This window comes from Odocoileus virginianus, chromosome 26 (assembly GCF_023699985.2).
Source record: "Odocoileus virginianus isolate 20LAN1187 ecotype Illinois chromosome 26, Ovbor_1.2, whole genome shotgun sequence".
NCBI lineage: Eukaryota > Metazoa > Chordata > Mammalia > Artiodactyla > Cervidae > Odocoileus > Odocoileus virginianus.
Window position 1 is genome coordinate 42,717,854 of NC_069699.1, and position 21,143 is coordinate 42,738,996.

The 21,143-nt window shown below is 42.7% G+C and overlaps 1 protein-coding gene across 3 annotated transcripts in view; it reads right to left on the reverse strand.

The window, feature by feature from the left end:
- Positions 1–21,143, reverse strand: part of CACNA2D3 (calcium voltage-gated channel auxiliary subunit alpha2delta 3) — an 848,944-nt gene that overhangs the window by 265,473 nt on the left and 562,328 nt on the right. For all 3 annotated transcript variants that reach the window (XM_070455902.1, XM_070455901.1, XM_070455900.1), the window contains exon 12: positions 9,750–9,828. In XM_070455902.1, the coding sequence (XP_070312003.1) occupies positions 9,750–9,828 (79 nt within the window). The remainder of the gene's footprint in view (positions 1–9,749; positions 9,829–21,143) is intronic.

Consider the following 21,143-nt stretch of genomic DNA (forward strand, 5'->3'; position numbering starts at 1 on the left):
CCAACAGTAAAAATCCCTGATTTGGGCTTTCCAAAATAGGGCCAAGAGAAGAGAGGGAATAAATAGAAAGAGGGGGATGGGAGAGACAGATTCTCAGTACAGAGGGGGAGTGAGAAGGAAAAACAGTCACACATTTGGAAAGGGATAGAGCTGAGGGATCATCCTCACTTGGCCTTGCTTATCATAATCAAAGTTCTGAAAAGTTACAAAAAGCTGGCTTCTCCCCAGAGCAACAGACTCATAGCCAGTTGTATACCTGACACCTCCACAGGGATGACTAGCAGGATTCTCAGACTGAACTCGTCCAAAGCCAACTCCTGATTTCCCTGGCCAAACCCATTCCTCCCCCATGGGGTCTTTCCCATCTCAGCCGATGACGCCACTGTCCAACTGGGCCAAAAACTTAAGAATTATCCTTGACAGCCATCATTTCCTCAACCCACCCCATCACTAATCCACCAGCATGTTCTTCTGGCCCTATCTCTAAAATATGCCTCAAGTCTAATTCCCCATCTCCACTGCTCTGGCCCTACTCCAGACTCCACTGTCTCTGCCCCAGGGCACGCAATAGGCCCTGGCCCCACAAATCCCCTTCCTTGTTATCTAGACGCCTGACAGCAGCCACAGGAGCCTCATGAAGGATAAAGCAGATCATCTCCACGCCTAAAATTTTAAAACAGCTTCTACTTAGAGTTAGCATAAAATCCAGATTTCTTCCCTGACCTCCAAGACTCTCCCTCACCAGGCCCCCGCCTACCTGGATGACCTCATCCCCGTCTGCTCTCCCACACCAAGCCCATCCACTCGACCCAGGCACTTGCTCTTGCTGAACCCTCTGCCTGGCACACCATTTATCCAGTTTTCTAAGGATGGCTCCTTTGACCATTCAGGGGTCAACTGTCTGAACTCATTTCCTCTCATTTCATCTGGCCATTACTTTCCATATAGAATTCTGATCTATTTGTTTATTTTGTCCTCTATCACTGGAATATTGGCTCCACAAAATGTTACAAACAGCTGGTGCCCATGTTATCCAGAGCAGTATTCCCAGAACCAGCAGACAGGTCTATGAGCGCCATCACTGAAGCGAGGACATTCACCAAGGTCACACTGTGATTCACTTGCCTCTACACTTGGGTAACACAACAGCTCAACAGGGGTGTGTGCTCATTGCATAAGGAGGAAACGGAAACAAAAGAATCCAGTTATTTGTCCTGGATCCATCTGAATCCAGATTCATTTGACTCAGAAATCTTTGCTCTTAACAACTGAAGACAACGCCTCTTCCTATAAAGGGAAGGGATATCACAGCTGCTCAAAGGCCCTCCCTGGGAAAGATACCGCTAATGGGCTGCTTGTATCTCTGTGGCTGGGACAGGTTGAGGATGGGGTAGGGAAGTATATGATTGCCCTATGAGGTTCCTGGCAAATGCACAGAAGTTAGCACCAGCAGTCTACCCAAAACAATACCAAAGTTCTAACTTACATTTCAGTATCCAGACCAGGGACGCAGATGTAGAAAAAGTAAGAAAAGCTGGAACTATACAAATAATATGAATAATGTATACTGCAAAGCTTAACGCAAATCTAATCACCTAACCTCAACCCATTAAACTGCAAAACTTTTGTGAAAGAGTCTCTTTTGTTTTCAAATGTTTTTCATAGAAGTTTTAGTTAACAAATGTACGTTTTGATGAATAACAGGAAGTCGCTAAGGACTGGACTCCGGCTGTAACCAGAGATGCTTCCCTCATTCTCCTTCTGCATTCAACTGGCCACTTTTCCTCCCCTTCCTCCACCTCTTTTTATTTCTTTTAAATCCTGCTCTTGAATGTTTATTCTCTTCTTTAGTGCCTTTTTGGACTTCATATATCATGTAAGAAAACAGAATCAGCAATCATTTGGTAATTACCAAGGAGTAATTAATGCTAAAATTAGCCACCCATTACAAATGGTCTGCTCATTTTTCTCCACAACATCAATTTATTTACCTTATTCTCTTACAGAGCCTCCTGTGAACTCTGGGTTACAACTACTCAGTGTGATAAACCACATGCAGCCTGGTGCTTTATACTTCCGATATTTTACTACCCTTACTTAAGAGATTTCTTAAGAGTTCCACATCTAAGAGCTGCCTCTGCTTGAGATGCTACAAAAGCACATCACTGAACACTCCACTTTGCAATGACACCAGATCTGAGGGACCCCAGAGTCTGGTCCTTGGTGGGAAACCATGGCTATCTACCTCGTCAGATAAGGTCCTAGTGCTACCTTCAGTGTGAATGAGCACTGCTCCCTTCGAGTCTTTTCAAAGACTCGTTTCCCCTCTGACATAAGGCAGGATGAAAACAGTGACCAAGTTCCAGTCTTCTCAGGGCAGTAAGGTGGGCAGTGATGTTGTTGATGTTACCTGGTGTGCATCCCCCTAGGGAGCAACAGTGTTCTGGGAAGATCCTCATGATAGTCTGCCCCATCTTCATTCTCTTTATCACTACACACTACTGAAAAATCACTTTTTTTCTGTAGAAAAACTGCACAGTTTATAAACAATTTTCTACCTCCACATCACCTTGGAATCTTACAAAAAAACAGTCCAAGGGCCCTGAGAGGTGAAGGGTACATGTCTGATGAACTGGAAAGGACAAACCAAGGAAGAATGACCACTCCGGCGGGGAGCCAGGGTCCTCAGTCGGCCTGTGGCATCTGAAGAAGAGGGCTCCTAAGTGTGAAACGACCAGTATCAGCCAGAACCTCTGATTTAGGAGCAAGCCTTTTTGTGTATGAATAATATGAAAGTTTTAATCTTAAATTTCATGTTAGAAAACAATTTAAAGGATCACACTGTGGAGCCAGGAATGCTGGCTTGCCTGCAGCCCCTCTTGGTCTCCTCAGACAGCCTTAATGTCTCCATTTGTAAAATGTCAGAAAATGGACCACATGCCTACACAAGCTGAAGCAGGACCATTTCTGGAAGGCTGGGTGTCAGTCCCAGCCCCAGTCTTTATTAGCTATGGACCATTAAATTCCTTTCTCAACAGCTACATTTCTTTTCCTAGAGTCTCTAAAATCACGGGAAACATTCTTCTATGAACCACAACTTTCTTTTCCCTACAGGGAAGCAACCTCACACCCTGGTGAAGAGTTAGGCTCAGACATTGGATCAACTGGGCCTGAATCTGGCTCTGCCACCTGCTAGCTGGCAACCTGGGGTAAGCTGGTAGTCTCTCTCCGTCTCAGTTTCCTTCCTTTTCAGGCACCCTATCCAGCTTTAATGAGGGTCAAAAAAGATAATATACAAAAAAGTACTCTACACTTTACCTGGCACTTACTAAGCAGTTGTCAGCCTTAGTTGTTATTAACAACAGTAACACCACCTAAATCTTCACAACTCTTACTCTTTCCACTATAATTCTCAAGTTCTATGGAATGTACACAAAAATGTCTCTGTTAATGGATAAATGAATAAAAAAGGTACCATGAGTGCATGCACACACACACAAGAATATTATTCAGAATGAGAAAGAAAGAAATCCTGCTATCTGCAACAACATCTATGGACCTTGAGTATATCTTGCTAAATGAGACAAGTGAGATAGAGAAAGACAAATACTGTATCATATCACTTAAATGTAGAATTTTTAAAAAGTGAAAATCATAGCAACAGAGTCAAAAGAGGGTTAAGCAGGGGCCGGGAATTGGGGAGCTGGAGAGCTGTTAGTCAAAGAGTACAAAAAAAAAAAAGAATTACACAAAGGTATCAGAATAAATGCCAATTGCCTTCGTCTACCTTTTCTGAAATAGCAAAAGAAATTTAATTGCCATTTTCCCCTACTCTAAACAATCATTCTGGCTTTATAAATTTGACACTTGGAAATGCATAGTGAGGTTAAGAGATTTCTAGTGGAAAAATGCTATGGGTCTGAACTTCCAAGGAGGGCTCAGGCCACCAGCTCTCTTTCAAACAAGGAGAGAATGACCATGAGCTTATTAAAAAGGGACAGGTTAAGCAGACAACCAAGAGAGACTCATGTGGCGTTTCCATTTGACCTAATGATGACGGATAGGTTGAGAACCAAACACAGAGACCCCTCTTTATTTGCACAGCTGGAAAACACTCCATTTACCATGAGCTTTGAAGGAGAATCAGGCAGTGCTTATTTAAAATCTTGGCACAATGAACATTACAGAAGGTCATCGAGGCTTCATGGAGTATCTGGGCTAGTTGGCCCCTCTTTTCAGTTTTCTCAGTTCACTTGTTTATCCAACAGTGTGAACGTAGAATTTTAAATTCCAATAAGCCATTCTACAGTGGCAATGATTGTTTTAATGTATTTAAAATGGTTTGCTGCTTTGCCTCATTAGGGCTGGTTCCCTCAAGATAGGACCTACTTATGCATAAAATGAGACAAACCGATGAGCTCCAGGCCTCTCTGGATTTTGCTAGTGGGATGGAGGAGGCAGAGAACTCCTGTAAGGGCTATGAATATGCTCAGATACTTATTTCCAGAGGTCCGCTGACTTGAGAACTGTCTCGTGGCTACCAGGCTTCCAAACAAGAAGTTTTGCGCCAATAGCAGGTCCTTGACCACTGACCCGGGGACAATGTGCTGGCGGTGACGACTCCTGCTCCTCCGCAGGGTCACTCTGGTCAGTCAGTCAACAGGCTTCTCTCTGGGCTTCCCTGGATCCGCTCTGGTCCCCAAATGCTAATGTTTCACTTCACTGAAGAACTTGGCTGAGTCAGGGCAAAAATATGTGGTGGGTGGGGAAGAAGCCTCCCTGGACCTCATGTCACTCGAGATGAAAAATGTTATGCTGCCTCCATACTATAACAATCTGAGAGTATAAACAATGATTTAATTAATGACCATAGAAGAATACTTGCTCACCGACGTTACGTGGGCTAAACCTCATAACTGACGCAACACAAAGCCGATGTTTATATGGGCACAGATGACTGGAACCTGACATTTTGATGGCAACTGCTACTTTGAAGAGTGGCAAACAATGGCATTTTCTTCTCAAAGACCTTTAGAAGAGAAGCAGAGTAGGGAGGTGGAATTATTGTGAAGGACTGACTCTGGCAGGGAAGGAAAAAACTGGATTTGGACAGGAAGAGAAGGAGAATCACAGCAGAATCAAGCGGCTGGGCCAGCTAAGCAGCTACTATTACCTCCTTGAATTTTCCAAGTGCTGCACTCAGAACTTACAAATCTATATTCTATGGCCAGGCCCTGAAATACTCTGAGCTGGCTAAAATGTCTTCAAAAGGATGCTTCAAGGATTCTTATAAACAATGACTAAAACTAAATTATGGTGTAATATTAGTTGATTAAGACAAGACTTCAACTTCAGTAATTTTCATCAGCTGGACACAGACAGTGGTAAAAACAATATCCCATGACTAAATGCATACTCGCTGATGGGAAGAATTGCAGTCTGATGTGGCAGAAATAACAGAAAAACTTTTAAAAATTAAAAAAAAAATGGAAAGGAGTCTTTTTTCAAGACCACAAAATCAAGGAAAAATTAGGGAAAGTGTAGCTCGTTCAAATGTTAACAAAGTTCCAAAAATTATTCAATGGTCTCTTTACTCAGAGGCAATCTAAGATCCATGCAGCCTTCATCTCCCTGTGCCTACTTTTTTTTATATCCCCCCCTCAAAAGAAGCCAAGTCTGAGACAATCAGAATTACTGATACTTTGAGTGAGGTGGACCAGCCAATAAGCTAAAATAATTGAACATGTTATTCTAGAGATTCAAGGAAATGTTCAAATCTTTCAAGCAGAGTTCCACTTTTTAGATGAGGAAGTTGAGACTTGCTTCAAGTAGAAGCAGATAATTAAAGACACAGTGAAGCAAAGAAAACTGAGGCAGAGGTTTACTTGCTTGGCTATACACATACATTCTGAGAAGTTTCCATATCCATTTACCCTCAGTGCTGAGTCCTGCAGAGCATATTTGTTGGCATTTTTCTCTGCGGGCTTATCTTTGCCTATGCAGTTCAGGTTGGGGAAGACCTTGCCCAATCTGGATGTCATAATTTTGCAGGGGGGAGGAAGAAGGAGGCTTGAAATCAGAATTTAGAGTTGCTAATCAGTTAGGATATTAAGAAGAGGTGGCAAGAATACATAGCACAACTATGCAAAAAATATTTCATGACCCAGATAACCAAGATCATTCACCTAGAGACAGACATCCTGGAGTCCAAAGTCAAGTGGGCCTTAGGAAGCATCACTACGAACAAAGCTAGTGGAAGTGATAGAATTCCAGTTTTACTTTTTCAAATCCTAAAAGATGATATTGTTAAAGTGCTGCACTCAATATGCCAGCAAATTTGGAAAACTCAGTAGGGGCCACAGGATTCGAAAAAGTCAGTTTTCATACCAATCTGAAAGGCAATGCCAAAAAATGTTCAAACTACTGCACGATTGCACCCATCTCACACGCTAGCAAAGTCATGCTCAAAATTCTCCAAGCCAGGCTTCAACAGTACATGAACTGTGAACTTCCAGATGTTCAAGCTGGTTTTAGAAAAGGCAGAGGAACCAGAGATCAAATTGCCAACATCCATTGGATCATCAAAAAAGCAAGAGAGTTCCAGGAAAGACATCTACTTCTGCTTTATTGACTATGCCAAAGCCTTTGACTGCATGGATCACAACAAACTGTGGATAATTCTTAAAGAGACAGTAATACCAGACCACCTGACCTGCCTCCTGAGAAATCTGTAAGCAGATCCAGAAGCAAGTTAGAACCAGACATGGAACAACAGATTGGTTCCAAATCATAAAAGGAATATGTCAAGGCTATATATTGTCACCCTGCTTATTTAACTTATATGCAGAGTACATCATGCAAAATGCTGGGCTGGATGAAGCACAAGCTGGAGTCAAGATTGCCAGGAGAAATATCAATAACATCAGATATGCAAATGATACCACCCTTATGGCAGACAACAAAGAAGAACTAAAAAGCCACTTGATGAAAGTGAAAGAGGAGAGTGAAAATGTTGGCTTAAAACTCAACATTCAGAAAACTAACATCATGGCATCCAGTCTCATCACTTCACGGCAAATAGATGGGGAAACAATGGAAAAGGTGAGAGACTTTATTTTTTTGAGCTCCAAAATCACTCCAGATGGTGACAGCAACCATGAAATTAAAAGATGCTTGCTCCTTGGAAGAAAAGTTATGACCAACCTAGACAGCTTATTAAAAAGCAGAGACAACAAAGGTCCATCTTAGTCGAGGCTATGGTTTTTCCAGTAGACATGTATGGATGTGAGAGTATCAAGAAGGCTGAGCACTGAAGAATTGATGCTTTTGAACTGTGGTGTTGGAGAAGACTCTTAAGAGTCCCTCAGACTGCAAGGAGATCAAACCAGTCAATCCTAAAGGAAATCAGTCCTGAATACTCATTGGAAGGACTGATGCTGAAGCTGAAACTCCAATACGTTGGCCAGCTGATGCGAAGAACTGACTCATTGGAAAAACCCTGATGCTGGGAAAGATTGAAGGCAGGAGGAGAAGGGGACAACAGAGGATGAGATGGTGGGATGGCATCAGCAATTCAATGGACATGAGTTTGAGCAAGCTCTGGGTATTGGTAATGGACAAGGAAGCCTGGCTAGCTGCAGTCCATGGGGTCACAAAGAGTCGGACACTACTGAGCAAATGAACTGAACTGAATCAATCTCAAATGGAGAAGATATAAGCTCATTTTTTTACACAGGTGTTATATGAACAAATGAGTATGCTAGGCATGGGATGGGAGAAGGCAATGGCAACCCACTCCAGTACTCTTGCCTGGGAAATCCCATGGACAGAGGAGCCTGGTAGGCTACAGTCCATGGGGTCGCTAAGAGTCTGACATGACTGACATGACTTAGCAGCAGGCATGAGATAGCTATTTTTGATAAGCACACGCCCTAGCAGAGAAAGTCTATGTATAGACAAGAAAAATGCCATGGGATATAGAAATAAACCAAGAAGAAAAAGAAAAACAAAAGCACAGCCCCCTTGTCAATCTTGAGATACATGAGAGTTCCTTCCCGCTCTAGGTTCTGACTCACTCTCCTCTCTCCAGTACACTCTTTAATTTCAGGGAGCAACTTTGCTTGCTTGCAACTAAAATAACTTTGTCTTAAGTTCACCAAATTAAAGCTGAGAACTGCCAGCCCTTCCTTGAGTCCCCTCTCTTCCACTAACATACACTGGAACTTTTATAAAGGATGCCTTAGCAGGCAATGTACAACGATACTACCCGTATCTACCAAAACCAATTTACTGTACAGCAGGACACAGTTCAGTACAGTTCAGTCACTCACTTGTGTCTGACTCTTTGCAACCCCATGGACACATCATCCTTTATTAGTATTGATAGTTGATTTACTCATTTTTCAAACCTTAAAGAAGCAGCCAATCTATGTACAGCAGGAGATTGTGGTGTGTCAGAGTGCTCAAGAGGAAATCAGATTGACAGGCTGCTCTCAGGAACCGTGTAGCATCACAGCAGAGATAAGACATAACCAAAGATCAATATATCACCAGGAAATCATATGCGGCATTTTTGTACCAGGCACTGAACTACCAGCTTTACCTGCATGGCCTCATGTCATGCTCACAGCATGTGTCTGGGGCAGGTATCATCATTACCCCTGTTTTTAGGTGATAGACTCAGGTAGGTCTGGTAGCATCCACTACCATAATTAGTGTTTGGTAGAAGCTGGATCTGAACTCGAGGAGTCTGGGTTAATATTCAAGGAATCTAGATTCCCCTACCTATCTACCTCCTATGTTTTGCCTTCTTTGGTTGTGTGTAGAATGAAAAGAAGTCCTTCATATATTGGAGGCCCTATTCCTTCCCACCCTGTGCCTTTCCTAAAGCTCTGTTCCAACATACATCAGAGGATCATTCATCAACTAACCTGTGAATGTAGAAAAGTCAACCATTACTGAGTACTTCCTATGTCCCAGCACTTAACTAGGCACCTAATCTGTACCATTTCAATTTTTAGCCCTTATATTCAATAAGAATCAAAGGAAAAGCTATTATTACCCTCTCCACTTTGAAAATCAGACCACTGAAGCAGGCTAATAAAAGTAACTAAGTTAGTTATGTAGGCTAAGTTATGCTATGAGAACATAGCAATCTGGAAATCTCAGTGGCCTAATACAAAGGCTCATCAAACAGACTTTGCATCTGTCATGGGTTGGCAGATGGCAGAGGACAGGGTGAGTGGAAAAGAAGAATCCTGCCGCATGTGGCCACGTAGGAACCCAGGCTATCTCATCTATCCTGTTATGTCACTTCAGAGTTCACAAGAGCAGAAGAGAGTGTAGACACCACCACATCAGCCCATATGTGTTTTAGCTCATAAATGACCCAGGTTGGATTTGTTTAAAGCCTACTGGCCTACTGAACTAATGCAAGGTGGCTGGGAATGGTGAGCACATTGATATTTGGTGCACAGTAAATGGTTCTGCCGTAGTAATTCTCCCAAAATCACTCAGCTACTAAGGAATAGAGTGGAAAGGCTTAACCGTTCCACTTTACTATAACCTCAACGTTTTACATACATTTTTGGAGAAATCTGTTCCAAATCGATCATAATCATTTAGAAACATCCAGGCCTTATCTAAGAATTCACAGCCTTCTGGTAGAAGTCTCCACTTCCTCATGACTATCTCCATTTCTGCACATCCACAGAGAAGTTATTCAGAACTGAACTCATCAGGGGACCTACCTTTGTTGGCACAGGCCATCCACTTGAGATTGTCTGCAAAAGCAGCCTCTCGTCCAATGAGGTACGTGAAGATGCGAACCTAAGAGGAAGAGGAACGCACAGATCAGTGGTTTTCACTTTTCACCCTCCTGCCCAGACCACAAGCATGGCTCACACACATGTGTTTTACCTCTTTAATGCTCCAAGCTCCCCATCTGTAGAAACATATTTAAGACATTTGAAGTACAGTCAGCTAGAAATATATTCAGAACTGGGTCTTTGATCTTTTAAACCATATGGCACTGGTGGTGGTTGTTTTTCGGTGTGCAGCTTGCAACATAGGAGAATAACTTGAAACAGGAGACTGGCAGCATTGTAGGCCTGGGTTTGCTACGCACATATGGACAGAGATCATCCAGGTCTGGACCAAATCGGCAACCATTTTCCTCATCTGTACAGGAAGTACGAAGTGTGCTCTTCTTGGGAACAGAAACATCACTGAAAGACCCTCGGCATGCCCCCCTCCCTCAGTGGTGAGGACAGGCTGCAGACACTCTCTTACCATCTGTTGTGGTAATTAATTGGAATGAGAGGCACAGCCTGTAGCCAGGACACCAAAGGAAAGCTTCTCTAGCCTTCCTGAAGTTTGGCTCCTAAAGAGTCAAGAACACATGTAAAACCTTGAATCTCTCATTTTCTACTGCCTTCTCAAATCTCTCTCATAAGGCCAGAATTATTTGAAAAGAAGCGCAACCCACTTCCCAAAGTTGTACATGAGGGTTAGATGGAAGAAAACAAGAAATAAAAAGGGTTAAAGCCTCTAGTTTAAACTTTGGGCTTCCCAGGTGGCTCAGTGGGTAAAGAACCAGCCTGCAAGGCAGGAGCATGCCGAAGATGTCGGTTCGATTCCTGAGTTGGGAAGATCCCCTGGAGGAGGGCACTGCAACCCACTCCACTATTCTTGCCTGGAGAATCCCATGGACAGAGGAGCCTGGCGGGCTACAGTCCATAGATTGCAAAGAGTCTGACACAACTGAAGCGACTGAGTCCAGCACGCAGTTTAAGCTGTAAATGGTACATGGATCAGCACCACGCAGTCCAAACAAAACTCTCCCAGCAGGTCAAGTCAGTCCTTGAACAACGGTGTGTGACTGAGTAAAATTCAGACATGGTGTTAAATGAATTATGTTCCATATGTGGCCCCAAAATCTTTCCAGGTGATGTCCCTTCCTCTCAGTCAGTCTGGGTCAGGAATCCCTACCATTCCTTCAGAGCCTTCACTGCGACTATAGTGAACTAGTATCTCGCGCGCTAACATTTGTGAGGTTGAGCTCCACTAGACCATCCAGCTGACAAGGAATAAGGGTGGTTCGGCTTTGATGGGGCACACAGCTTGGAACGTTACAACTCAGTACATGACTGGATAAAAACGTAAATACTCATAGCTGACTGTGAAAAGGAAGACTCTGTTTTAGCTATGAGCACCCTCTTGTCTGAGACATAACTTGAAGACTAGTTCTTATGGGATGGTTTATTTCCAGCTTAAAGAGATTACACACACATTGTCACTGTGCTGCCTTAGTCTGTCCTCATCTGTGTTCAGTGAGGCAGTCATTTCATCCATCACAGCACCTGGAAGGGGGCTTCCAGGGCATGAGCAGGCACACATGCCTTTGCCTCTCCCGTTTTCTTGGCTCTTTTGGACACTATTCCCAATGGAATCACACAGGGAGGATGGATACTTTTCTTTTTTTAATTGGGAGATTCTGAAGATGCAACCTCATATGCCCTAAGTGGTTACCGCTGACCTTTCTACACAGAGCTGTCCCCTCCTCACTTTTCCTGCCTGGCCACTGGTGGCTTTTAGCTGAAGATGACTGATTTGGGGGAAAATTGAGACTCAATTAAGTAAAGTGACTTGCTCAGTTTCATCAAGTCCTGATATAATAAGAGAGGTCTTCCAAGACCTCAGGATAACACTGAGATCTCCTCTTAATTTCCTGGAGATGCTGGTTCTGTCAACCCAACCAGCTGCAAGACCTAGAACTAGCACCCACAGGAGCCGAACCAGCTCTAGGTTTTTCTTTCTTTTTAAATAAATCTTCAGCTTTCATTTCTAATTCAAGTTATTTAAAAGGAAAGCTTCAGACTGATTAAAAAAAAAAAACAACTGCAGAAAGCAAGTTTTTAACAAAGCAGAAAGCACAAGAGAGAGCTCTAGAGAATGAAGCTACGAGTCCATCTTTGCAGGCAAAAGGCAAAGACCTGACGCAAAACAGCCTATTTATTGTGAGCAAATGCACTTGCAGGTGCCAAACCTCCTCTGCCATCCAGGTGCAGAACCAGAGAGTAAACTGAGTTCCCTCCTGGGGGCATAGTTAAAACCCCAAACAACGCTGTGAACCATTAGAAAAACGTCTATAGTTCCTGATTTTAAAAGATCACAGCACATCTGGAAAACCAGTAGGACTGCATCAAGCTTCAGACCAGACATGATTGTGCAACAATAATTGAGCTACAACCACAACCGTAAAAACCATCACCATGAACCCCTCACCAGCGCTGTTGCCCCTCCTGCCGACACTACCGCGGCTTCTCTAGTCAGCACCATCCCTTGGCTCAGGTATGTGCAGAGATCTATAGCATTATGCTTGTTTGGTTGGTTTGCATTTGATTGCTTAAGAAAGAAAAATCAGGATCATGTTAAATATTTCCATTTACGTGCAGTCTTTGGCTTCCAGTGTACTGGCCCCCTTATTTGAGCTAGAAATGGCATGGAAATGACTCGTTGTCTCTTTGCCTATAAAATAAACATAATCAAACAATACTGGGTTCATGCCCTGGATTTCTCACAATAATGCCTTTCAACTGGCAACAACATAAAGGGACTTTATTCCAAAATAAATATTTTGGAGCGCAGTGTAACAATAGCATTTTATATTTGTAGTTTTTTCAGACTGAGTAATTCTACTTTTAGGAATTTATCTTATAGTCAGGATAACAAATAAAATGCCTGTGGGGGCCACGCAGATAACAGAGATGACACGAAGTCATAGGAGTATGAAGAGTTGTACAGTGCATGTCTTCTTAAAGTCCTATGATTTGGTTTCAGACATTTTCACAAATACACAAAATTGTAAAAGGCTAAAGATATTCACCTTTATTATTTGTAATGATTCAGCTCAGTTCAGTTCAGTTCAGTCACTCAGTCGTGTCCGACTCTTTGTGACCCCATGAATCGCAGCACACCAGGCCTCCCTGTCCATCACCAACTCCCGGAGTTTACTCAAACTCATGTCCATTGAGTCAGTGATGCCATCCAGCCATCTCATCCTCTGTCATCCCCTTCTCCTCCTGCCCCCAATCCCTCCCAGCATCAGGGTCTTTTCCAACGAGTCAACTCTTCGCATGAAGTGGCCAAAGTATTGGAGTTTCAGCTTCAGCATCAGTCCTTCCAATGAACACCCAGGACTGATCATTTGTAATGATTAAAACCTGCTAAATCCCTAGTTTCTTTTGATAGCCAACTGTCTAAAAAGTCTTAGGACATTCATGTAGTGGAATATCATACAGCTATGTACTCATGAGAAATTAGCAAGGGGGAAAGCAAGTTGTGGAATATTGTGTAGCACAGAATCCTGTTTTTTTTTTTTCTAAAAGGGGACTTACACATTTTACTCTGTAAACTTCTATATCCTCTGAATGTTTTTACAAATGAATAAACATAGCTTTAATAATTGAAGATCATTTTAAATGAAAATAAAGTAATGACACTGCTACTTCCTGAGCCATTCTTCAAGGACATAGGAAGAGTAAATTTACCAGTGAAAATCAAAAAGGAGAAGAGATGACATGTGGAAATTAAGTTCTGTCCTTGCATCTTGCAGAGTGGGCTGCCTTACTTCCATTGCTCAATGAAATGAATGCAAAACCTCTGTGAGTAACAGTCAAATTGCTAATTTCTGCCTCTAGCAGATTCTGTAACCTGATGGATTTTATTTCCAATAATTGGAGATTTATTTCTTAAGAAGCTCCATCAAATAAACTTTAACAAATCTGCCTTGAGGCCAACTACTTTTACAATATATGGCAGGGCTCCTTAGCAGAGGCGATAGGGGTAGTTCTGAAAGCCAGGTTCACAGCAAGGATGACAATGGGGAGGGTTCATGGCAAAGATCAGACCAGGGAAGTTATCAGGACACAGCAAAACACACCAGAAAGCCAGGTCTTTGTGTTTATCATCCACAGGCATGAGGGCATCACTTTCAGTACTGCTGCAAAAAGGCAGAAGGGGAGAGGTCTGCATCAACCTGTTCATTTTGATCTCCCAGTTGAGTTTGGATGGTCTTTAAATGTTCTACAAATCCAATAAAGCTCAATAAACTGTTAGGATGTGGATATTTCCAAGTTCAAAGTCACTTAATCTACTTGGTATGAAGTTTCCCAGATGACATAAAGAACTCAGTCCAGTTTTTCCAAAACAGACTCTTGCTTCTTGCTCATATAGATGCAATTCTCTCCAAAAACATAGAGGGGTGCCATTCCTCTCTACCTTTGGTGAACATAGGGTAGCTTGACTATGAAGATGTTGTTGAATATGAAAGTCGCTCAGTTGTGTCCGACTCTTTGCGACCCCATGGACTATTCAGGACATGGAATTCTTCAGGCCAGAATATTGGAATAGGTAGCCTTTTCCTTCTCCAGGGGATCTTTCCAACCCAGGGATCGAACCCAGGTCTCCTGCATCGCAGGCAGATTCTTTACCAGTTGAGCCACCAGGGAAGCCCAAGAATACTGGAGTGGGCAGCCTGTCCCTTCTCCAGGGGATCTTCCTGATCCAGGAATCGAACTAGGGTCTCCTGCATTGCAGGTGGACTTTTACCAACTGAGCTATCGGGGAAGGCCCCTTGTGAAGTTAATGAATCAGATTACTTCCTTTCTACAGACACTAAAAGACAGGAGGGAAACTGGCGGCCATAACGGGGTAATTGCACAGCCAGCAAACAGGCTGTTGCTGCCCTCACAACTCACTTCAGCGTTGAAGCCCAGGCTTCTGAGACAGTCCAAGAATCCAACTGTCACAAGTAACTTCCGAGTACCAACTATGTGCCAGGGCCCATTCTTGGTGTTGGGGGATACAATGGATGAAGAGAAAAAAATAAAACTCTCTGTCCTCAGGGAGCATCCACTCATGAGAGTGAAACAGATGATAAATGGCAGATTCATATGTAACATTTAGGTAATTGTCAAATTAAAAGCTTATGAAGAAATAAAAGAAGAAATAATTAGACAATGAACAGTGATGACGGCTGCTATTTTAGAAAGGGAAGAAGGGAAGGTGATAAGGTGATACTTGATCAGAGATCTGGACAAAATGTGGGTGGAGGTAGGGGAGCAAGACATATGGCTATTGGGGAAGATTGTTCCAGGTGAAGGTAGCTGAAGGTACAAAGTCTTGAGATAGGGCTAGTCAAGGAATATTGACAAGACCAGTGTGGATGAAGTGAAGTCCAGTAGGAGAGTGTAGGGAATGAACTTGGACAGACAACAGGTGCCTAATCATGTGGGCCTTGAAGCCTCTGTTAAGAGGCTAGGCTTTTTCTGCAGCAAGAACAGAAGCCACAGGAGGAGCTGAGTAGAAGCCTGACAAGAATTGGCACAAAATCCTGGGAAGGATCATTCTGCAGTGTGGAGAACAGGCCTTGGAGAGCTGTACTCATTCTGGTTGTCCATTCCAATGTCCCGTGATGTTCTTACAATTTTGAATACACAGGGCCCATTCCAGACAATCAACTCAGAACCCTCTGGAGGCAAGGCCGAACTTTTAATCTCCCTGTGAACATTTTAATGTGCATCCAAGTTTGAGAACCACGGCCACAGGGAGATAAGAGAAGCAGAGCCACTAAATAGGAAGCCACCAAAACACTGAAAGTGAGAAATGGCAGTGGCCTGGCCACGGGGATGCAAGTTTTCAACTTCACTGGGCATTCGCATCACCAATCCCCAGCACCTGCTCTTCAAAAACTCAGATTAAGTTGGCCCAGGGAACTGTGGTTTTTAGAAGCACCCATGGTGAGTCTGAAACAAGTGACTGGAGTCCAACACTTCAGAAAGATACCAAAAAGATAAGGCCTGAACAAAAAGAAGCAGGAATGGGAATTAAGAAATCTTTGAAGTCGTTTCCAATAAAGGCGTTTCTACATACTGCCAAGGACTGAGGCTAAACTTCAAGGAGTTTACAATCCACTGGATGGTTAAAAAAAAAAAAAATAGAGAAGCTGGATCAAGACGGTATTTTTAAAGAAGTCTGCGTCAATCCTACAAACAGGAACATCAGACACCAATCAGACTGGGCAAGCAGGATCAGTCAACTGCACTGCTTCTTGAAATCACAATAGCCCCATTGCCGTGTCCAAATACAGAGGAAAGGGCTGCACAGGGCACTGAGGAGCCTTCAAATATACAGTCTTTACTCTTATTTTTAGAAAGGAAGGCGACCTTTTACTTTAAAATAGCATTTAACTACAAATCCAGTATCCTTAACTATAAAAACATGCAACTCATATGGATTATAAGTATAAATAAAATTTGCTAAAAGAATCATCCAGTACATATCATTGCCCACACCTATGTACATGTTCCATGTTTCCATTCAGCTAAAGGAGATCAGTGCTGGGTGTTCATTGGAAGGACTGATGCTGAAGCTGAAACTCCAATACTTTGGCCACCTCATGCGAAGAGTTGACTCATTGGAAAAGACCCTGATGCTGGGAGGGATTGGGGGCAGGAGGAGAAGGGGACGACAGAGGATGAGATGGCTGGATGGCATCACCGACTCTATGGGCATGAGTTTGAGTAAACTCCGGGAGTTGGTGATGGACAGGGAGGCCTGGGGTGCTGCGATTCACGGGGTGGAAAGAGTCGGACACGACTGAGTGACTGAACTGAACTGAACTGAACTGAAGCAGCAGCCTCTGCAAACAAGCGTGTGGACTCACCTTCTCACCTACTCCTATCCCTTTTGACTCACAGACCAACTCAACTATCCCCTAAAATATCCCCAGGATTTCTTAAAAATACTACACAACTTTGGATTCAGAAAGAAGTCATCTGACGTCTTTGTGTTTTAAAGTCAGTTTGATATTACTATATTCTTAGTCTGTATCCTCACAAAAAATAATCACAACCAATTTCTATTGCAATTTGCTCTTTTCTATGATTTCTGATGCAGGGAAGCATTTCTGAATAAAATCTTTAATCTCTAAGCAGAAAATGAGAGCTGGAACTTGATTAACCACAAAAATGCTTCATAAATCACTGCCAATATTTGTTTGCATGAAAATTCTACAAAAGTAGAGGTGGGCTCAGAGATGGTTGATGCCAATGAAAACAGTTTTATTGAGCAGGCTGCTTTAATCTAGAAGCCATCATGCTTATAATAAAATAAGAAACATCCTTATCCAGAAGGACAAGAGAGGCAAATAAGGTAGCAGTGCCCTGCGCAGCAATAAAATGGGATAAATTGAATTAAATTACAAAAGTAATAAAATTTCAACAAATGAATATCATAGATCATTTTGAAAAACAGACTGTCATTTTGGGTATGCTCTAAGAGTCTGTAAAATCACCTTCCTCTCAAGCACAGTGCCTCATATCTCATGTGAGGTATTGAAAATATCCTAATTTAGAAAAAACTGCCATTTGTAATCTTCTGGCCAGGGATGGAAATCCAGTTTTATAGCCATGTATTTTGCCAAGTGAAAGAGATGGCTGTCTCAGGGTTACCTAGAGACTGTAACCTAGTTTAGCACACTGGAAAAGAGATTACACACCACCTCATTGAGCAGTAGGAAGTCAAGCTACAAACATCCTCAAAGGTGGGTGATACAATTCATTAGGTTATCCAGCATCATTGACTTCATTCACAGGGTATTTTTGATGCTTAGATATTTGGGGCCTTATAGTTCTGGAGAAACTGTCCACACCAGGGTTAGCCAATTTTGGAAATAGTAAACAATTTGCCTTCAAGTATACCTTTGATATGCAAACCAACCAACCCAAACCCCATTGAGCTCAGTTATCTCTTTTTATCACGTGTGCATACCTTGGGCCAGTATCCACCTGCCCTAATCACTCCAGGGCCAGGCAGGTACCAGACAACTAAGGGTAGCCACTACACTTCCAGGGCCAACCGAAATTATTCAATTTTAAGCTTGTTTATCTTGTTTTGCCTCTTTCTTCCCAAGAAAATCACAGTAAAGACTTTAGCCCACCAGTTCCCCCCTCTCTCTCTGGTCACTCACTTTGTATTGGTGCTTCCCTAGGAAGCTCTGTATAGTATGATATGCCTCTTGCTTCCAGGGGTCAATGAGACTTTCTTCATGACATTCATTTCCATGTCTATGTGGCTTAATATATTTGATCAAAACAAATACTGAATACCCTTAAAATGGGTTGGGAATCAGGAGAATTTGGTTCCAGGTGAGTCCAAAATCCATACTTACTATCTTGGCAATCTTGACTAAGTTAGTGAAACCCTCTGAACTGCACTTTTTCCACCTACACATGGATCACCCATTCATTCATTTACTGTGATCAATGGCAAATGAGTTAATAAATGAAAAGACAAGTCAGAAGCAATGAGTTCCAGTCAGCTGGGGTTGCATTCCACTTATGTTTCAGATGATTGTTTACATTAAACCAAACAAGGTGAGCCCAGGAGAGCCAAATCCCCTATTCATGGATGCCTCCCTAACCATACCCAGAGGTTTAGCTGAAGAGGAAACTGACTTTCATGAGTGAAGAAGAGGATTATTTCCTGCAAAAGGGTTTTGACAAGCTAAGGATAATGAGACTGACAATTCTTAACACAATCAGAATAACACTAGAGGTATAACAATGAAACCTTCTGTTAACCTTTGCAGTCATAAGATCCACCAAGAATTTGGCAAGGGCTATGGACTTTCTCTCCAGAAAAAATGCCCCAAAGATCAACATTCACATTTCAGACAAGATTTATGAGGTTTGGGACATCTCCTCCATCGAAGTCCAAACTCAGATTCTCTGGGAACCTCTAGATTCCAGTTTAAAAACTGTTGTTTTTATATACTTCCCGTATTCTGCACTATAAATTTCTTAAGAACAGATGTTCTCTGGACAACCAAGATGGGTACTTTCAACTTAAGTGTTTGCCAAATTGAGAGAGAAGTTCATTCATTTATACGCTCCTTCTTTGCTGATTTAGTGAGTACTAGATACCGGATATCCATCATCAGATCCAGAAGAGTCACATGAGGAGTAAGTTTCTCAACATGGAGAAACAAGACATCAAGAGCCCTGAGGAAAATGGGCGTCACTGTAAACCCTGAGTTCCTAGGGCAACATCAAATCACGGAGCCTTAAGGAGTGAACTTAAAAGATGCAGGGATGGAGTGGACAGACAAACATGACTCCTGTCTCATTTGTTTCTGAATCCATAGAATTCAGCACATTGGTTGGCAAAGAGTCAGCACTTGTTGACTGGCAATGACATAAAAGTCACCTTTGGTTGACTCCTGAAAGAAACTCATCATGGATTTCTGTGGCTGGGAGGTTCCTCTCTGCCTCTCTTGCCCTCAGACCCAGAGAGAGAAGGTGGTGACAGTTATTTGCTTACAAGTGTGCCCATTCTTCCAAGAAGACTTACAGATTCAATACCGTAAACAAAAAGAAACTCATGTGTATAAAGCTGATAAATTATGCAAAACATCAGAAAATTTGCTTATGGAAAAGAAAAGCTAATTGTTCCATAAATTGGGGTGGCAGTATTTATGGTCATGAGACATCATGGGATTGTGCAACTCCCTGGGTTAGAACCCCCCAGTGTCTTTCCACTGCATTTAGGCTATACTGCAAACTCATATCACAGCTGGATATCCTGGAAGATATGGAAACACGACAAACTCCTTCCAACTTGAGCATCTTTGCTGCCAGCTTTTCCACTGCCTAGAATATTCTTCTCCTCCACTTTGCACGGCTAACTCCCTTCGACCTCAGTTCCCCTCCTTTGGATCTTTCCATTTGTCCCCTCCGTGGTGCCTGGTACATTTTGCAGCTATCATTATGATTTGTTTGTTTACTTGATTTACACCTATTTCTCCCTCCATAGAAATGTAGATGTTGTGAGGGCACAATGAAGCAACTGTGCCCAACTCAGCATCCAGCATAGAATAGACTTTTAACCAATATCAGCCACCCACCCCTCTCCATTTCTTTTCACAAATTTTGGAAGTCAAAAGAAGTCGGCATGGGATATACTAGAATTTGTCAGAGTTAGAGCCCTTTCCTTCATTACTAACTCCATTTCAAATACTTTCCTATTTTTTTCAAACTGGCCTGCTACCAATCAGCTGAAGTTTTACTTTCCCTCTGCTCAGTTCCCTTGTCTCTTTTACACTGAAGCTCAATGATAAAACAGGAAGAAAGGGAGAAATGAAAAATCTTCTGGTCTTTGTTATTACAGTCTCCACTTCTGGGGCCATAAAATGGTGTCATATTTAAGGTCTTCCATGGGTGGATGATCAGGTTTATAATATATTTTTCCTAGGTTCTGCCGCTTGATTCTAGATGAAAACCATGCAAAGATCGAAGCCACCGGTATTTTAAATAACTGCCTGCTTCAGAGATTACCTAGCAGGGAAAAGACTACATCTTAAAATAGTGATGTGACACTTGCTATTCCTAGCAACTCTGAGTAGAATTCTCTCCTTTCCCCCCATACTTTGTGACAGTTTGGACAGATGGCATCACTTCATGAAAAATAGAGATGACTGGGTGGGCAGGTTAGCAGAATGCAGTGGATACAAGACAAGGCTAAGAACTGGGAATTTGGCACACCTCATTTTAGAATCTGTCTTCTCTGAAGGAGCTGAAATTCTTCGAAACCTCCATTTCCTTACTTGTAAAATATGATGGTGTTAACAGGACCTACTTGGCAGAATGGCTGCTAAGTGAAACAAAGTAAAATAGTAGGGGCTGGATGGGAGGTAATCCTGCAAGTGTGTGTGTGACAAGAGATTCTTTCTAAGAGAAGACCTCCAGTGGTGCTCCTTGCCAGGACCCTAAAGAGAGTTAGACTGGGGAAAAGCTCAGGAGGGCAAAGCTTGAAGACCTGACCTAGGACTGCCTCTCTGGACCTTAAAGAAAAGCTCATTTTCCCTTATTATCCCTCCCTGCAAGTTTGTCTTCCTTTGCTTCCGTCTACCTCTGGACTGGGGAGGCTCCAAGAGCCCAAATCAAGGTATGGGAGCAAGGACCATTTGGCCTTGGTCACAGGTGTTGCGCTCGTGTGTTCTCACTGGGATTTGTGGCTCAAAGCCCATGAAAGCAGCAGCATGATACAGAGAGAGCGCCCCCTCCACAAAGCATCCTGGTCAC